This window comes from Idiotropiscis lumnitzeri, chromosome 15, assembly GCF_059441095.1.
Source record: "Idiotropiscis lumnitzeri isolate Australia: NSW breed Sydney's pygmy pipehorse chromosome 15, RoL_Ilum_1.0, whole genome shotgun sequence".
Lineage (NCBI taxonomy): Eukaryota > Metazoa > Chordata > Actinopteri > Syngnathiformes > Syngnathidae > Idiotropiscis > Idiotropiscis lumnitzeri.
In genome coordinates this window covers 11,543,935-11,562,146 of record NC_142405.1, presented here as the reverse complement: position 1 = coordinate 11,562,146, position 18,212 = coordinate 11,543,935, and the positions used below count along the sequence as shown (strand labels likewise).

At 40.6% G+C, this 18,212-nt stretch overlaps 1 protein-coding gene across 1 annotated transcript; it reads left to right on the top strand.

Moving 5' to 3' along the window:
* Positions 1 to 1,192: 1,192 nt before the first annotated feature.
* Positions 1,193 to 12,120, top strand: LOC148322934 (uncharacterized). Its single transcript, XM_088317216.1, has 4 exons — positions 1,193 to 1,894; positions 4,131 to 4,298; positions 7,873 to 7,997; positions 8,097 to 12,120. Exons 1-4 carry the CDS (start codon positions 1,442 to 1,444, stop codon positions 10,606 to 10,608), a joined length of 3,258 nt encoding a protein of 1,085 aa, XP_088173342.1. The 5' UTR covers positions 1,193 to 1,441; the 3' UTR covers positions 10,609 to 12,120.
* Positions 12,121 to 18,212: the final 6,092 nt, after the last annotated feature.

Below are 18,212 nucleotides of genomic sequence, written 5' to 3'. Positions count from 1 at the left end.
TATTGACATCAAACGTGAACTCCTCAAAATCAAAATTACCATGCCAATTGCTTCTCCACTTACGCAGGCTGAACTGGACAAGAGCAAGAATGTGCACTGATGAATGTGCGCTAATCATTTGTCAAGTGTGAGGAGGCAGCCATGCATTGATGTTTACACCTTCCTGTTTGACACTTTGACGGCCATAGAGCACTTCCTGTTTTGTTTTGGGTTTTTTTTTTTCAAAACCTCCTGCCTTTCTAAATTCCCTTCCTCTCTATTTCCTGCCCTTACCGCTTCATTTTTTAAATAATTCACTTTTTGACACGACTTTTTTTTTTCATCCGGTCTTTCTGTCTTCGGTCTTGCCCTCCTCTAATTCGTGACGGCGACACTTCGATCAACAGCAATTTTGAATTGTGGCTGTGACTCAGCCACTCGTGAAATCTTGTGGCAGAAACTCACACACTGTGCGATTGTTGATATCGCTCAACTTTTTTTCCCAGCCATCAGCAATTGGCAAACTGGCCACCCCCAGCGATGGATAACAAAGGGTGGATGTTACTGCTTAATTGATATGCATCAGTTACAATATTTATCAGTATGCCGTTTTAGACTGTAGAGGGGCGCATTAACATATTATTGTAAAGAACATTATTGACTTGACTTCCCCCTTAAATGTAGTATGTTACTTATGTATTTGAACTGGCTTTTCCTTTGCTTTACTCTGCAGTCTGCTGCCGGGTTGACGTTGCAAATGAGAATCTGTTCTCAGTTGCCTTAAACAAATGTTAAAATAATGAATTAATAAATAAATATAACACCACGTAACCCCGCTAAAATATTTCCAAATGCTGTTTGCTGGACCATATGACAATGTGCTGCTTTTGGCTCCTTTTTGAAGTCACAGACGTTCCCATGCTCGCGCAGTAAGGATAATTCTTTGGCAAAACAGGTAGAACAGTGCCCCAGGTTTCTGCTGGTGGCTTTCAGCGTGGCCACTAATGATTTAATGCATGTTTTAAAGGGGATGGGTGCCTTTGTTTGTTACTCAGTTCCTCCTATAATACAATCTTTTCCCCCAGAGAGCGCACACCCAGTGCTGCAAATCGCTGCGGGTCACGTGACTAAAGGTGTGTCTGTTTCGCTGCCAGCATCACACCTGTTGGGCGGTGCCTCAGAAGAGGCGTCACTCACGCGCTCGAACGCCGGCCGGCCGGGCTGAGTCCTCCTCATCATGATGACTCTCCAGGCAATGGGAAGCTTTTAATGTAACATGGCAGTTCTTTATGATTACATTACAGCGTTAGAAGTTGTGTTTTTAAACAATTCCGCAGTTAATCTGCTCCACTGTTATTCAAACGACAACTTTTCACGCAGGCAGGAGTATTCAGGAGTTCACTAAAGTCGACTTGTTGGAAGCTTGCGTTTTATTCTTGATCTTGATATATTGAGTTTCATAATGGCTCTGTCTCAAATTCAGTGCCTGGACGATAACCACGTGAACCCGCGGACAAACGAGTCCAAGCCGGATTTCTTTTACAGCGAGGACCAGAGGCTCGCCCTGGAGGTTTTGCTCCGCGAAGGTCGTGAACCGTTCCTCAAGTTTGTGGAAGATCGCCAAATGCGGAGCTTCCTTTCGGACGTAGAGCAGGAAAGTCTCACTAAGAAGCTGGAGCCTTATGACCCCGGCTCGGACCTCTTCCCGGAGGATGCAGAAGAAAACGAGCCCCCGCTGTCGATGCACTACTGGCCGGACTTGTCGGACATGTCCATCCCGCAGATGGACTTAGGCTGGCCGCAAACGGATGCATACCGTGGGGTGACGCGCACCTCCGTGTACACGCAACCGCCGCTGGAGGGTCAGACGCACATTAAGGAGATTGTCAGAAGGATGATCGCCCAGGCGCAAAAGGTGCGAAAACCAACCGTCATCTTGTCAGTTTCCTACATTTGCATACACTTAACATGAGTGTTGTCTTTGCAAAGCAGCACGGCGCCATTGTTTAACTTAACGTTTAAAAGGGAAGTTTTATAATAATCTACTGTGAGGTCCATGGGTGAAGCTGGTACAAGCTAAAGGAATACAATACAATACAATACTTCTTCATGACTGTACTTAAGCAGGTTTTAAAGGATATTTCGAACGACCTTTTATTTACTTACTAACATTTGAAAGCCACAAAACAAAGTTGACATTTCTACTCCTTACTTGTCCAAAGGAAGCACGACAAAAAAAAAAAAAAAAAACAGCGAGGCGAAGCTAACCGCAGCTGAGATCTTGATTGATTGCGATCTTGTGATTCTTTGTGGTGGCAAAACAGGGACAGCAGGACATTTTAAGGATTTTTTTTATTGAGCCAAAACAGAAAGTCAAATTTTATATCATTGATTGTAAAAAAGCCTCCTTTTTACTTACTGTATTTCAGTACTGTATTTTTTTTTAGTACAAAAGTTGAATCAGGACATCTCATACTTTTACACAAGTATCTGTACTTTCGCTTAAATATAGAGTGTAATTACGTTTGCCACCTCTGTCTATAACACCACCCTCCTGGATCATTTCAAGTAATAATGTCTCGTTGAACATTTGTTGACACCCTCCAAACTGAATGTGTTGTGTCAGAATCATTCTTGAACGTTTGATGATCGTCAGTGAAACATTGAACCAAATAGAGCTGTCAGGGAACTTGATGTAAACTTCCTCAGCCATTTTTTTAAAGTCGGCAGTTTCAAATTGCAGCTGATAGAGTTGCAAAAACGTTACCATTAACCGGCTATCTTGGATCTAACAGAAAGCCAACCATGCCTAAAATGGTAAAGGCCTTATTCTGACGTTATGGCTCATATATTCTTGAAAATCCTTCCTCTCACTAAATAAATAAATAAAAAAAAGTGGTCTGATCTTGGACGTGATGAGCTCTGGCTTTACCGCCATGGATACACCAAACAAGTGAAACAGCCCAAATAAAATGCAGTTCCAACAGGGTCCTACTATTTTAATTGGACTTACTTTCATTTCCAATACAAAATATGAAGCAGTCCTATTGCTGTCGGCTGCTGTCAGTTTTAGGTCAGAGTCCAGACTTAAGTAACTCAGTGAGACAGTGTAAAGTGCAACACGATTAATCAGTGTTATCTAAAGCAGTGGTTCTTAGCTTTTGCAACCTTTTCTTTTAGGAAAATTTCAACACAATTACATGTTCAAAGTGCATTTCTGAATCAGAACAACTTATTAAGAAATTGAGGATGAACAAGACAACTGTACAAAAATTAATTAAATACATTGCACCAAACATGACCACAAAATGTCACTCAGAACTTGGCACTGATTTCTAATGTTAAGCAAAGTCCATTTCATGTAGGAACCCGGCATGCTACATCGGCGTACCGAATGTGAATACATGTAGCGTTACACCCCACGTTTCTGACGCAAGCTTGTCAAATGACATTTTTCAAGTCATTTTCACAGTAAATGGCAAGTCAGACCTTGGATGCATGTTAAATATTTGACTGTCCAGGCGGTCCTCAGTTTACGATTAATTTTTATAGAAGTCAGATTGCGCTAGCGACTATCGCGCAGTACAGAATACCGAATTATAGTGAATCTCATAGGAAATTTGTATTGATATAAAAAACACTTACAGGCCATTAATAAAAAGCAATACAATAAATACGGTTATGTACATGTTATGTTATGAAAACTACTTCATCGCATGTAAACTGAAAACATTGGATACTGGTACCATAAAACGAGTTCCACCTGTCCACAACACATGTATGCGTCCATCCAAAGGACTAAACGAATCTCCTTACACCTACTATGCCTTCATGCCGTGCGGAATATTTGCACGAGATTGCATTTTAGAAGATTGTGACTAACCGTCACAATATGCGATAACGCAGCATGCCCGGAACACCCTTCAGGCGTTTTAAGAAGTGACGGCAAATAAAGATGTCGTCGACAGCGAGCTATGAGTGCATAGACAAAATCTTTAATTGGTGTTTTCACTGGCTTTAGTTAAACAAGAACTAAAACCTGTGGAACCACTGGAAACCCATTTGTTTTAAACGTTGTACAAACTATGTTGCGCTGAATGCGGATGGTGATCATTTACACTAATCTAATTTTACCATGTGTGTTTCTTCAGGTCATTGCAGTTGTAATGGATGTCTTCACCGATGTTGACATCTTCAGAGATTTGATCGATGCTGGTTTTAGGAGAAAGGTTTCTATCTACATCTTGTTGGAAAGCACATCATTACCTCATTTTCTGTCGATGTGTCAGCGGGCGAACATGCACGCAGGACATCTTAAGGTATGTATCGTTTAAAGAGTCAAACAATTGGAAATTAAAAAAAAAAAAACGGTGACAATACTGACGCTGTGAAAACATTTAACCAAATAAGACTAACTCGATAGTATATTATTATTATTATAAACCGAGTATGTATTGCTGTAGTTTGTCGAAAGTGTCGTGATCTAAGAAAATATGATGCGGCTCACCGAGTCAACAAAGAATGCCATGTAAGTCAGACAGCAATCAGCGTCACTCACGATTATAAATGACATTTTTTAATTTCGTTTTTCTTGTTTAGAGTTTAAAGCAGCGGTGTCAAACTCATTTTTGTGGATGGGCCAGATCATACTTATGGTTTCCCACAGAGGGCCGTTATGACGTTACCGCGTACCGAAACAAACTGATGGGTTAGCGAGTTTTGAAATCAGAAGCCAGGAAGTAATTGTTTGTTCAACAATTGATTTTAAAGGGGGAGTACTGCTAACAAATTAACAACAATATCTCAGATCTCAATGTTGTTAAAAGTGAAATAAATGTGTTAGAGACAGGAAGTTGACACACATGATTTCCCCTTTGCGGGCCACATAAAATCAGGTCGCGGGCCAGATCTGGCCCCCGGGCCTTGAGTTTGACACCTGTGGTTTAAAGCATCACAAAAGCATAACATATTAGCACCAAAGTCACTGTTCTGCTTGACATGTTTCATTTCACAAAAAGAAAATTTTCTCTGCTTTTGGGTCAGAAGCCGGTGTTTTTGGTGAAACCAAAAATTGTTCTACTGCTTATACCTAAAGAATGAAAAAAGCAAGAAACAAACTTTTTTTCTCTCCAGGTGAATGATGAGCGCAACTCTTTCTTTCTGAGGTTTGGTGCTTATATTGTCACAGAGGACACTATTCTTGAATGTCTTGAAAAATGGAAATTGAAAGATCAGTAAAAATGCTCTAAAACTGGCATCATAAGAGACTTGTGCTTCGGAAACAGACGGCAGTGACAGAGTTAACCTTATTGTGTAGAAAGAATATTATTAATAACCATTGTAATGTTAATATCAAAGCAATAAAACTCTCTATAACCTCTCTGAACTTTGATGACGACTGAGCAAGCTGTCATAAAAGTTTCATCGCAATTGCGCCTCGGGCAAATTTTCTTTCAACATTTATTATCACGCAAATGTTAAAAGAAGTTAGTGACTTTTTTTTTTTCCAACTCTTGGCGTCATTGTCATTCACGGCTCACAAACGCCTCCGATCACAAATCGGTTTACGAACAACTTTTTCGGGCAAATATCACTTCAGTTCGCTTAGTTACTAATCATCTTGTCATTTTAAGGGGTGTTTGGATTGAAAATAGGCTATGTGATTTACAGTATGAGGAAGAAATGTGCAAATGAATAAGATCAAGTGCATGAATTAAAAAAGAAAAAAAAAAAACACGTACACACTCGCTCAAACTCCCCTTTCCCAGTTTGTGCCTTGAAAGGAAAACACAAAGGCAGCCTGACACTCTTTGTACCATCTGCTTTGGGATTATCAGAAAAACTGCAGAAAATGCAAGTCTCATGTGGCATCCTGGCTTTACTTGACAAGTGAAGCTCGGCTCTTCAGGTTTGCCAAATTAGCCGTTTTTCTGACCTATTAATCTTGTGACATCTGCGTTCACCAAGTTCGTTTAGCATTAGTTTGCTCAAAGTGTGCACATTATGATCCTTCTGTTAGTTTACAACACATAAATGAACATAATGAGCCTCATTGAGCATAAATAAACGGCAACACAGCCAGAATTTGAGCTACGTCCAATTTGTTCACATATATAGTGGAATGCTTTTTTTGTAAATAAAATTACAAGTAAATTAAAACGCTCCAGGCTTTTTTTAAGTATCATTTTGACGAGGGTATCTGTCATACTCCACATGTGGAATTTTGAAAAAAAAAAAAGGAACCACAGTTTAACAACATTTGGGGAGCAGAGAAGTAGGATTGCTGAAATGACTTTGCATTAAAAATTAATGTATTACACTTTTAACATTACATTTCTTATAGTGCAAGTGTAAAATGAAGTAAACAACACATAAATAGTAATACGTCAAGACATTAAATTGCATGCTCACCATGTAACAGATGAAGATGAGTAGTAATGTATTGTACTCGTCGAGCTAATGGGGCAGAGGTGCATGTATTGATTTTGTCGCTCCGAAAGTGACATTTCTACTCTTTGATGTATATGTATATGATGCATAGATATAAGCCTATGGAATTTTAAAAAAAGAAAAAAAAAAACACACTTGGAGAGTTTAACTGAGCAAGAGTAACATAAGCTCGTTATACGTGATAACAGAGTTTCAATCGCTGGATTTTTGTACTTTACAGGGATAGATCCGATCCGATATGCAACACGTTTGCAGGCACTTTCTGGCACACTGTTGGGCATCAGCATGCTCATCCCTGAGGCCACCGTTGAGACTGAACTTCTCAGTGGTGCCGAGCCATTGTTAGGAGCAATCAAAGTCTCTTTCTGACAGGCCCTTAACTGACATCTCTCCACATGGCATCTCAGTGGGCATGATCTGGCACATGGGATGTCTTCACGAATAAGAGGCAATTAGGACCAGAAATAGTAATCGTGCTAAATCGATCCATTCTGTCATATTGCCATGACTGGTTGAAGGAGGGAAAAAGAAGTGTGACAACATGATGACCGCATAAACTGGAAGAGGAGAAGCTTTTGGCACTCTGGATTAGGGAGCAGCTCAGCTCGAGCTTGCCTTGGAATTTTTGTCTGTCTGTGACTAATACTTACATTTATAAAGCCAATCAATTCTCAGTTTTAACTGCAATGGGATTATCTTGTAAATAATGGTATTCTTTGACGGTCAAAGGCTAAAAATGAAACTTGCTGATCTTGCTAATCACTCAATGGGTTGCACAAAGGGGAACAGATGATGTGATCATAAGGGGAGGAAAGGGGAATTTGTAAGACATGACTCATTAATTCATGTCATTCGGAGAGAGGATATCAAAGCCAGGCTTGAGCTGTCCTACGCCTTTAAATTCAATATATTGGCTTTAAAGGCAGCCGTCCCAAAGTCTGCTTTCAAGATACTCCGGGCCTCCAAAAGAATCTCCAAGCATTCCAATCGCCAAGCATGAAGGAGTAATTGATTGTGATATTTAGTGGTTTGTAAAGAATTGAGCATAGTCCTTAAAGTCACTAACCCAAATGATAATTGTTGCGTAATGTATTGCAATGCATCTTTTGAATTATACAAATTGGTCAAGATCATTTAGAACGAATACTATATACGCGTGGCGAGAAATTAAAGTCGAAAGACTTAAAAAAGAAAGAAAGAATGCAGTGTAGTCGCGACTGGTCAACTTGTACGTTTAAATGAATACGTGATGGAGTGTCATTTTATATACTGTACTGTATGATTTATTTTTGGTTCTTTCTGTCATGTGACAAATTTTTAAGACATTTTATTTTCAATTTACAAGAACTTCAAACAGTCCTTGATTTACTAACATGCAGCACATGATCATTAATTTATACATGTAAACACATGTGCGTGTGTGTGTTCATACTTTATATATAGCATCTTCGGGTACGCTGCACAGCGGGAACAGAGTTCTACACTCGTTCTTGCACCAAGGTGAAAGGTCGCCTGGGACACAGATTCATGTTCATCGATGGAGACAAAGCTGTGTCCGGCTCTTTCAGGTCAGTGTACTTCTCTGGGTCAGTTTTAGTTTTTGTTAACAAGACGTCAGGTGTTTTTTTTCCTCATTTATAAATTTGTGTTTTCTGAATGATCTACAGTTTCACCTGGATGTCCTCACGACTGGACAAAAATCTTGTCACCGTGGTTACAGGCCAGGCAGTGGAGGCCTTTGACCATCTCTTTCGCCACCTGTACACAAGCTCAATATTTGTTGATCTCCACCAAATCTCCATAGACCCTGAACCTGAGCGTGAGCCCCTCCCACAGATAGCCCCCGTTGTCCTTCCTTCTGCTAATATATCAAGGAAATTGTACAACCCCAAGTATGCCTTACTTACGGGAGAAAGTGCTAGTACAACCTCTGCAGACCAAGAGAGTCCCAAAGAGTCCCAGACACCAGAGGTTCCAGATACTAAGAAGCGAAAGCGAGGAAGAGGAAGTAGAGAACCTGTGCAAGAAGACGATTGCATCCATCCGGGACTTATCAATCTAGAAAAGGCAAACTTGATCCCTTACTTGCCCACCTGGCCCGAACCTGACCCCCCAAGTGATGTAATCGGTTTTATAAACATCATGGATACGAGCAAACCAACTCAAGTGCATCTGCAGCGCTCTGAGAGGTTTGAAACCAGTCAAGCCATTCGGTTCAAAAATCCTTTGCCTGTGCCCAACGAAAACGTGCCAGAGGTTGCAAAACCGAGAGAGAGACATTCTAAAATCGAAGAGAAGACAAATCCTGCACCATCACACGATCGGATCAAAGCAAGAGAGTCTCTATATGACAGGTTGTACATGGATTCCACCAGTACAAAAGTTGAGAAAATTGACACACACCCAGTTTCATCCAGATTTGAGGACAGCATTCACTCAGTCTCATTAACCAGTCAAAATGAAGATAAGGCCACAAAACGCATGTCACACCTGTCCAACAACATGAATCGAAGTACCAGTAATAAAGAGCAGCCCTCGGATCAAAACACGAGAATAGCACCAAAAATTGGGACTAGTTCATCTCCTGCTAGACAAGCCTCTACCGGCGACTCAAACGCGGGAGCAGAACACATAGAAACTAAAACATCATCACATCTCATGCAAGCTAATCATACACAGCCATGTAGCACCTTCAAAGGTCCACCTGAAAGTCACACTCTTGATACCTCCCACCTCTCTTCTTCCACCTTTTCAAGCTCAAATAATCAAACTTTGAAACCTCACACCATCCACCCAGTTACCAAAGACAGGAACATCAGTAATGGTCTGAGCACACCAAATAATAGCACTCTTAAGACGTTGAACAGCTTGACCACAGATAAAGCAGCCATTCACGAGTCCACTACAGAAAACAAGCAACAAACTGCCTCTAAATTCCATGAAAATAGCAACAGAAAAACTGGAATGCAGACAGATGACAGAAAGAGGGACTCCTTCCAGAATAATCAACAGCATAAACAGAAACAAACCTCTGCAGACACACAGAATAAAAAATCAGTTGGACTATATGATGGAAGGGGAGGAAGTCCAGGGGCCTTGGCAAACAGACACAGCCAGTCAGATGCCTTTGCGACTTTAACACCAAATAGAGACAGCGTGAATAGTCAAGAAGATAATCCAGATGACATAAAAACTACGAGGCCAACAGACAGCGATAGAAGCTCAAAGCCACAGGAAGACCTTGTAGAGACTGGAAGCAAGGGTACATCGAGAAAGCCCACTGATCCCAAATCTCCCAAAAACCCGAATGAAAAAGAATCGGAAATCAAAACTTACCATGTAAAAGAAAACAAGCCGCAAAGAATATCTTACGGTCAAAGTTCCCCGTTGACTATGTGGGAGCGGATTCAAGCTGCGATGAATGATCCGTCCAAAGACGGAATGGATGTCACATCAGCACAACGTTCTGATAATACGACAAATTCAGCAAAGAAGAACACCAGAAGAGCCCCAAAAGAACTCTCTCACATGCCAGAAAAAGCCGTCCAATCAGCAGACAGACAATTACGGTCAACCACGTCTATCAGACGCACTTCGAATGATTTCCCTCCACGTACCCCGGACTCACCTGCACTCACTCCAGACTTTCGAACCCCTACGTCAGACATCAATGACGGGTATCGCTCAAGAAATGACTCCAATCGCTCCACAACCTCAGAGGAGTATGTTGAATGCAGCAGCTCGCCAAACAAGGAGCATGCGTTTAAAAGAGCAACATACTCCGGACACAGAACAGTAGAAAATCTGAATCCTGATGACGCTCCAAAAAATACATCTCAACAGGGTGCCAACAGTCCTATATTCAAAGATTATAGCGCATATGTTACGTTGTTTGACAACAAAAACAAGCATACCTCAAGCAAAGAAACCCAGGGCCTTGAGAAGACCGCACACATGAGGGATACAGAGGACGTGAAAAGTAAAGACAGTGGAATCAAAAAGACATTAAATCGAGATTCCAAGGGGAAAGAGGAATCAAAACAAAAGACTTTTGAGAAAGAAAAGGAGACGCCAACTCAAGCTCTCATGAGAAAGCCGCGAACTCAGAGGGCAACGGGATCCAGTAACGCCGAGAACAGAGATGGGTCTGCCAGAGAGGTTGCTAGTCAGAAGGTATGAATGTACAACGAGACTAAGAGCAGTTCTACGACACTAAAAACTACAACCAAAAGAATACAAATATTAATAAGTGAATACCTGTGTGACCGTCAATGAAAACAACCAAAACATTATCTTCATAAAGGCATTGTTTAAAGCAGTGCTTCTCAATAATTTTCTGTTTCGCCTCCCACAGCAAGAAGAAAATAATTACCGCCCCCCTCCACCACCCACTCTCCGTCGCAACTATAATTAATAGGATTCTCGTTGCAAAACAAACCTAGAGTTAATACTCGCTGCACACAATGGGCAATGAAAGCGCCACTGCTAACTACTGGAGTGGATGTGCAATTACATTTTATTGTCGTATGGTGGGAAAAAAAGCATGTTCCCCAAGGTCAGGATCGCACTGCGCCCCACCAGGGGAGCCCGCCCCACTATTTGAGAAGCACTGTTTTTTAAGAGTCTGGATCATGCTATTTTAAGCTTTCCATACTTAACTATACACATTAAATTATTATATTCTGATTATATATACCTTTGGAACAATGGCAACCAAATTAGTTTTGAAATACGAGTTATTTGGTAGGTGTTTTTCTGGATCCGAAATATGATGCCTGGCTCACTAAAACCCCGCCTCTCCCCCTGTGGCTGCCACACCCCTTTCATGATGTCATCCTAAAGGTGGCTGCTGCCACGGACGTAGATATGAATTCATATATATGCTGCTGTGCACCGATAAACGGTAAATAGTAATGGAGTCGCCGGCGCCTCGGACGGGGAATCCGCTCAGAGCGTCTCTTACCCAGATACGCTTGTTCGGCGTCCCAAAGATAGTTGAAGTAAGTAAGTTAGTAAGTAAGAAGCAAGTAGTATAAGATTGAGGACCCATTCGTTTTCTTGGATTGGGTGCAGCTGGTGCTCAGAGAATGAGCAGGAATGCGAAGAGATGAGTGAATGGAGGAAAATACCACTCTGGGGGTGTTTTGGACAAGGTCTTACCGTTGTATTTTAACATGGCTAAAGGATCAATCAAGAGGAATTTGTAGGATACAGGGCCTGTAAGTCTTGGTCTGAATTAGATTGTGCAGGTTTAATTTTCATCTATCTATTTTTTTTGTAGTGGGCGTGATTTTGCATCATAGGAGATATTTCTTTACGGTCAAATTCCATTCGGATTGGACAGGATTACTTCATGCACATATGTATGGCCTGTGTAGTATGGATCAACAGAGCATAACTAAAAGGAGATATGTCACGTCATCATTGTGTGGAGGGAGCTGGGTGGGTCAATTATTATTAATAGCCAACAGAGAGCACTTACTTTGCTTTATATATAAGGATTTTCACATAGCACTGCAGCTCCCAGTCAATACTGAATGGTGCCTTTTGCCACATCCAAGAGCTGGCAACAGACATTTACAAAACATATATACATATACATAGACCCCATCTTGAATATATTGACTCTGCAGCCATGTTGGATGTGGCAAAGTGAAGCGATTAGTGAGGATGCCTCCTACAGCTTTTTTTTTTAATTTTTTTATTTACACTTATGTTTTTAGACTGCTGCCTTAAGTGCCAGTCTACAGTGTGCTGGGCTCTCGTTTTGTACAAATATGCGAATATTCAACAGACATGTCTTGCCACATTACACAATGCCACACACCCGGAAAAAAACCCCAAAAAACTTGGAGATTCACTTGATGAAAATGCACAGGACTTTAGCGTGCAAATTTGTCGCGTTTATGCCTGCTTACCTAAAATTATTTTCAGGAAGCCAGTGATTGGCTGTTGTCAATCAGACTGGCCCTCAATCAAACTAAAATCATACCACTGTTTCATTATATTTATGTCCTAGTGATTAGCAACTCAACATTAGTATTTCACAACACAAAAACAGCTACCATGATCAATTAAAATGAGGCGGAGGCACACCTGTTGCGATGAGTCTGCAACTAATCGGAATGCATCTCTGCAGACTTTGGACAAGTACCAAGGTACACCTAAGACAGGTAGATAGGCACATATAGACACGATTCATCGTCATATTCATACCTAAGCGCAATTAAAGTGTTCAGTTACAAAAGAATGTTTAAACAAGGGACACTTCTGAACTTTGCTCCATCGTTATTTGACCACAAGGGAATACTAACTGACAGTTTAGTAACGAGATAAACTTCCAGATGGTCTGTCAGTTGACATGCTTTTCCCTCACACTGTCTGACTGGTTAAGCCAGACAGTTCAGCAAGAAGACGACACACCTAAGAGTCATTTTCAATTGCTCCAGAAGCAACAACACAGCATTAACAAGAGTATTGTTTTGTTCCCAGACTTGCATTTGCTGCGGTCTTTGAACTTATTTTCACTCTCTCGTATTGCAATATCACAAACACATTCGCAAATAACACAATTTGAAAAACGTATCATGTTAAGTTTGATCATGACCTTAAATAAAAAGTGCTGGTTTAATTTAAATTTTTATTGTGTCATGTACATGTTATGAGACCTGGGATTAGGGTGGCGGGGTGTTCTTGTTGTTAGCGCATCTCAAATTTACAGTTTTGCATCCTATAATAAGGTCATGATCTACTTCCTGTGAGGGGCAATAGACAAACCATAGTTATCTTCGATATAACTACAAGTCTTTAGCCACCATTCTTTTGGAGTTTGAATCTCTTGTATGTATTATAACGTTGTGGTAGCAAGGGTGCGACGGGGATTTGGGGCTCTGTAACAAACAACAACAGAAAAAAAAATTGCACTGTAGGCCTCTTCGTGTCTTTGCCGTAAATTGAAAATACAGGGACAACAGATGCAAATTAGCCATTGGCTATAATCTGTCATGTTTATGAGCAACTGCGCTGTCCCTGCATACTTAAAAAAAACAAATACAAGTAAAAAATATTTTGTTGGGCCGCCGTCGTTCATTGGCCCTTTACAAATCACATTTACAGTTTTTTCGCGCTCCTGTTAGGGAGAATTCCGATACTGATGTAAACCATACGAAGCGAAAGACATTCAGTGAGTAAAGATGTTTGTTATTCCACGTTACTCAATTTTAAACATCCGAACAATATTATAATGTGAGCGTGAAGTTGGCGTGTTTTTTGCTAACAAATATAGCGACCAACCTTTCCACTGTTTAATCTAAATACACATCTGGATTAAAGTTTAAAATAACGTGCTGACGGGTGCAATATCAAAACCAGTGGGTCGCTTTCTTTTTTTTTTTTTTTTTTAGGTATACTATTATATGGAAATGTGCTCACAGCCCGGTTGGACCATTAGTAACTGTGACTGTATAGTTTATTTTTTTTAACTAGAATCTCACAGAATCAGCTAATATTTTTTTTTTGTATGTGTACATATTTTGTAGTCTATTTATAGTCACAATATGACAATATTTCAGATCTAACATCATTGTAGGTACAATATGTGCATTTGTTAGGGTGACTATAAGGCTATTTTCCAGTTGACACTCATTGTGCACTTTACATTTAAAGTATGTTGAAGGTAGATATTCTGTTTTACAGAATGCTCTGTTACTCTACAATTGTTATTACGTACTGTTTTTGACATGATGTACATTTAGTGACTTAAGAATTCAAGTTATGGACAGTTTTCTTTCTTTTTACTATTTATATTCAAGGTTTTCGTAGCAACAGCGTGCCTATTGGCACTCAAGTTTGAAAGTGGTGGTTTGCACTGTCTTTGTTTTCAGGACAAATAAACGCATTGGAGACAGGAATGAAATGGCTGCTATTTAATGACTGAGACATTTTCACATCTCAAACAGATGCGGCACTTTTTTCCCCCCTCGAGCAAATAAATACAGGTGCTGCCAGTGGATGGACCAAGAGTCCAAGGTGCCTTCACCACATAATTTTTTAAAATTATTCTACAGTATTTATGACAAGAGGAAAATCAACACACAGATTAGCAGGGGGAGAAAGAATATTAGTGAGGAGTTCAAAAGATTTTTATATCAATTCCAAGCAGGTTAACAGAACAAGCAATGCGCCATAATGTGTAATATTATTGAACATTACCATGAACAAGCATTTCTACACATGACTTTACCATCTGCACAGCCACAATGTGAGGCAATTTGATTTATTTGCTTAAAAGAAAATTCAGACATTGTTATGTTTTATTTATGATTTTCGACCTCATTTCCGAAACCGTTCTTCCGATGAGTTCTCGGCAAAAATAGTTTTAGACTTTACAGTCAGGTGACCTCAATCCTTCCACATTGACTATGGCTCTTAAATCACGGATGACTTCCTCTGAGCAGCTACGAAAGACTGCGCGTTGTACTTGGATCCAAAGCGCATGCATGCCTCAAGGCAGAACAAGCAGGGACGGATTAAATATCTAAGAAGTTGATCTGCACATCTTTTTCACGTTCAGCCCTGTCAGGAAAGTCTTAAATAAGGCTGCGGTGTTAATCCACAATCTCATTCTAGTTCTGCCAATATCAGGTATGATGCATATTGGACATGGGTGGGAACCACATTTTAGTGAGATACTTTCAACAAGCCCAAAAAAAAAAAGAAATAATTGAGGGAAGTTGTGCAAGTTGCATAAAAGGCTTCACCACCTTCTCCTAAGTCTTTTTGCTGTTTTAAAAATCCACTCTGACTTGATCGGGTATGTCTGCTTTACGCGAGCCTGGATTTGCATGTTTTGGGAACAAGAGGGAGATAAAATGGAAAGATTATTGTGTTTGTTGCAAAATATAGGGATGAGTAAGCGCGCACAGACACAAGCACAACACAGATTTGTGTCTCTGTGAGAAGACCACGGCTCATTTCCTCACCAAGGAATCTTGACGATACAGCTAACTACCAGTCGGAGAGGAAAATAACCCAGAGATGCAAGATGAAACACTCTAGAAATACTTCTGGGTTCCTAATCCAGATTAAAAATGATTAAGGCCGCACGAGGAAGCGGCAGGGAGTCGAGAGAAGGCAGTGATTGAGATGTAGAAATCAATAGATAAGAATTTGGGAGAGAACAGAAACTTTTGTCGTTTTAGAAAGATGGAGAATATGAAGAAGGAAGGAACTGCGATTGGCATCAGAGGCCGAGTGATGCAAACACAGAGAATCTATTAAAACGAATTGAAAGGGGAAAAAAAAAGTATGTTCATATGTTGGAATCGGATGTTTTCCGACATCGTCTTGGGAATGTATCATTTACAGTAGCAACATGATAAATTGTTTTGACAGCTCAGGCAGAAAATGACTTCACAGATATTGAATGGCATCTTCTTCTATCAATTTAATAATACAATTTGTCAAGCGGCTTAAAGGGTACATGTCATGGGCATTTTTATTTTTAATTGCTTGTACAGAACATAAATACAGTGGTAGGCCGTCTACTAAATTAGTTAGTTGCATGATTTGAGTTGTTTGCATGTGTCCTTTGATAATTATTAAGGTGACTTTTCTGGGCATTTTGACCCTTTGGTATACCTAAATGAAGGTAAAACAAGTGCAGTGCAGTTTTACATTAGCCTCAAGAGTTAAAAAAAAAAAACGTGCATACCCATCTGACAGCATCAATCAAAACTAACCATTTTTTTTTTTTTTGCAAAAGCAAGAATGGGCTTGTGTGGGATCTAAGTACATAGCTCAGGTGTGCCGATGAAGTGGATGGTGAGTGTAATTTATACAAAATGAATTATGGATTTCATTAACAGCAGGTCTGAAATCGACAATGACTGTCTTAGAAAGAGAACGTACGTTCTCCGCAAGCCCGACATTCTTGTCTGAGCTCGAGGGTGGGGATGGGTATGTATGTATGTACGGTATTTGTTAGGACTGATGAGGGACAACCTGAACAGAAAAGAAAGCCATCCATTGTTTGAACAATTGCCAGACCGATGAATAGTTTTGTCAAACCCGTACGGGGAGTGGGCAGGATCACACTGTGAACTTCTACTCATGTGCAAAACATCTCAAGCGCAACACAGGCGCAGGCTTCATGATAATGTTTTGGTTTTATGAGTGATTGCACTGTATAAAAGTGGACCCCTCCCGGAATAGGAAACAACACACATTCAAATACACGTTTGGACAGCAACCATCTCGTGTCCCTGAAGCCATTTATATGGAGATGAGAAACTTGACTTTCCCATCAGACACACTGTCATCCACAAAACACACAAGAGAAGAAAAGGAGCCCCTCCCAAAAGAAAATCCACACAATCGAGGTGGGATGCCATGGGTGGTGCGGCACCAAGATAAAGACGAGAACACACACATTATGCTCTAGGTCTTATTGCAAAGTCATCCGTTCAACGGAGCCCTCCAAGCGCTTATCATAAATGATCACTCCTGACATATACTCATCCTTCGGGGTGATGATGCAACACCCAAACACAGATAACAAAACACACTATCACTGGAAACACTCGTTTCCCCTCAGACATGATATGAATTAGGAGGCTGGTGTGTGCGTGTTCGCACAAACCAAGGAGTTTGCTCATGACATCCATTAATGTCGAATGAGTCACACTTTAATGAGCGCGCTCACGCTCACTCAATCCTGTGGGTGATTAGATTTTCAATCAGCCTTCAGATCATATACAGTACGGGTCAGTGCAAATGGGTTTCATTGCGCAGCAGGGGGTGCATGCAAGAAGAAGATTCCGGGTGTCTGTACTTAAAGAGACCAGGAAACGGAACCGCACCGGACGGGTCTCAATTTTTTTTTATTTTTTTTTTTACACTGGTTCTGCAAAGCTCAGAATGGTCTTGGAGCTAAATATATTCAAGACTTTGTCATTCCCTGTGTGACTTCCAGAACCTGCAGGTCATCAGGTGCAGGCTAACCGATGGTTTCCATAACCAGAAGCAAAGAAAACGAAACAGTATTCTCCTCGCCTTTCTTCATGTTTTTGCCATCTTCAATTTTAGTTTGTGATTTTAACATGCTCATGCCTTTGCAAACCATTTTTTTCCCCCCGTGTTTGAATGGTGCTGTACAAATAAACTTGCCTTTGCCAAGAGTGATTTTTTTTTTCTTAACATGTCATTTTAAAAGCAACAGTCGTCACGCAAAGAACAGCTCTGACTTGCAGATGCCGCTTCACAACAGCTGGTTTGAAGATGTGACAGGGGCAAAGATCAGTCTGCAGAGAAAGCGGCGAAGCAGCATTAATACAGAACAACTCGGCAGACACTAATAATTGTGGTGGCAGCTTGCCACATATAGCTGCGGGGTTTCTACATTTCTACAGTTGGCTATCCTTTCATCGCTTGCTTTTTCGGCGCACTTTCAGTAAAAAGTCTACAAGAGGCGCGGACGCTGCAGGATGCTGACTTCATCCAGTACAACTCTCATACGGAATCGTGTTTTCCAGAGGCCATACCTGCGCTAACGTCTTTTGGCAGAGTGTCCAATCGACTTAGAGAGAGAATTTGGAATGTGGCACGAGATGAAACTTTGTTTACAAAATAAGGTGGATTTTGATACAGGTGTTCTGAACTTCAACAGTCTGTCTGGAATGACAAGAAAATGGGTGGATGACATTGCACGTTCAAGTGTACAAATGTGATATAACGTCAATGCATCTAATGTAGCATATTACGCTGACTTCGTGTTTGCAATATTT

What these genes read in the sequence shown, in the direction of transcription:
- LOC148322934 (XM_088317216.1), top strand. Translation starts at nt 1,442, where the DNA reads ATGGCTCTGTCTCAAATTCAGTGCCTGGACGATAACCACGTGAACCCG. An exon ending in TGATCGCCCAGGCGCAAAAG is followed by an intron (nt 1,895 to 4,130) that starts GTGCGAAAACCA and finishes GTGTTTCTTCAG; the next exon opens with GTCATTGCAGTTGTAATGGA. An exon ending in TGCACGCAGGACATCTTAAG is followed by an intron (nt 4,299 to 7,872) that starts GTATGTATCGTT and finishes CTTTATATATAG; the next exon opens with CATCTTCGGGTACGCTGCAC.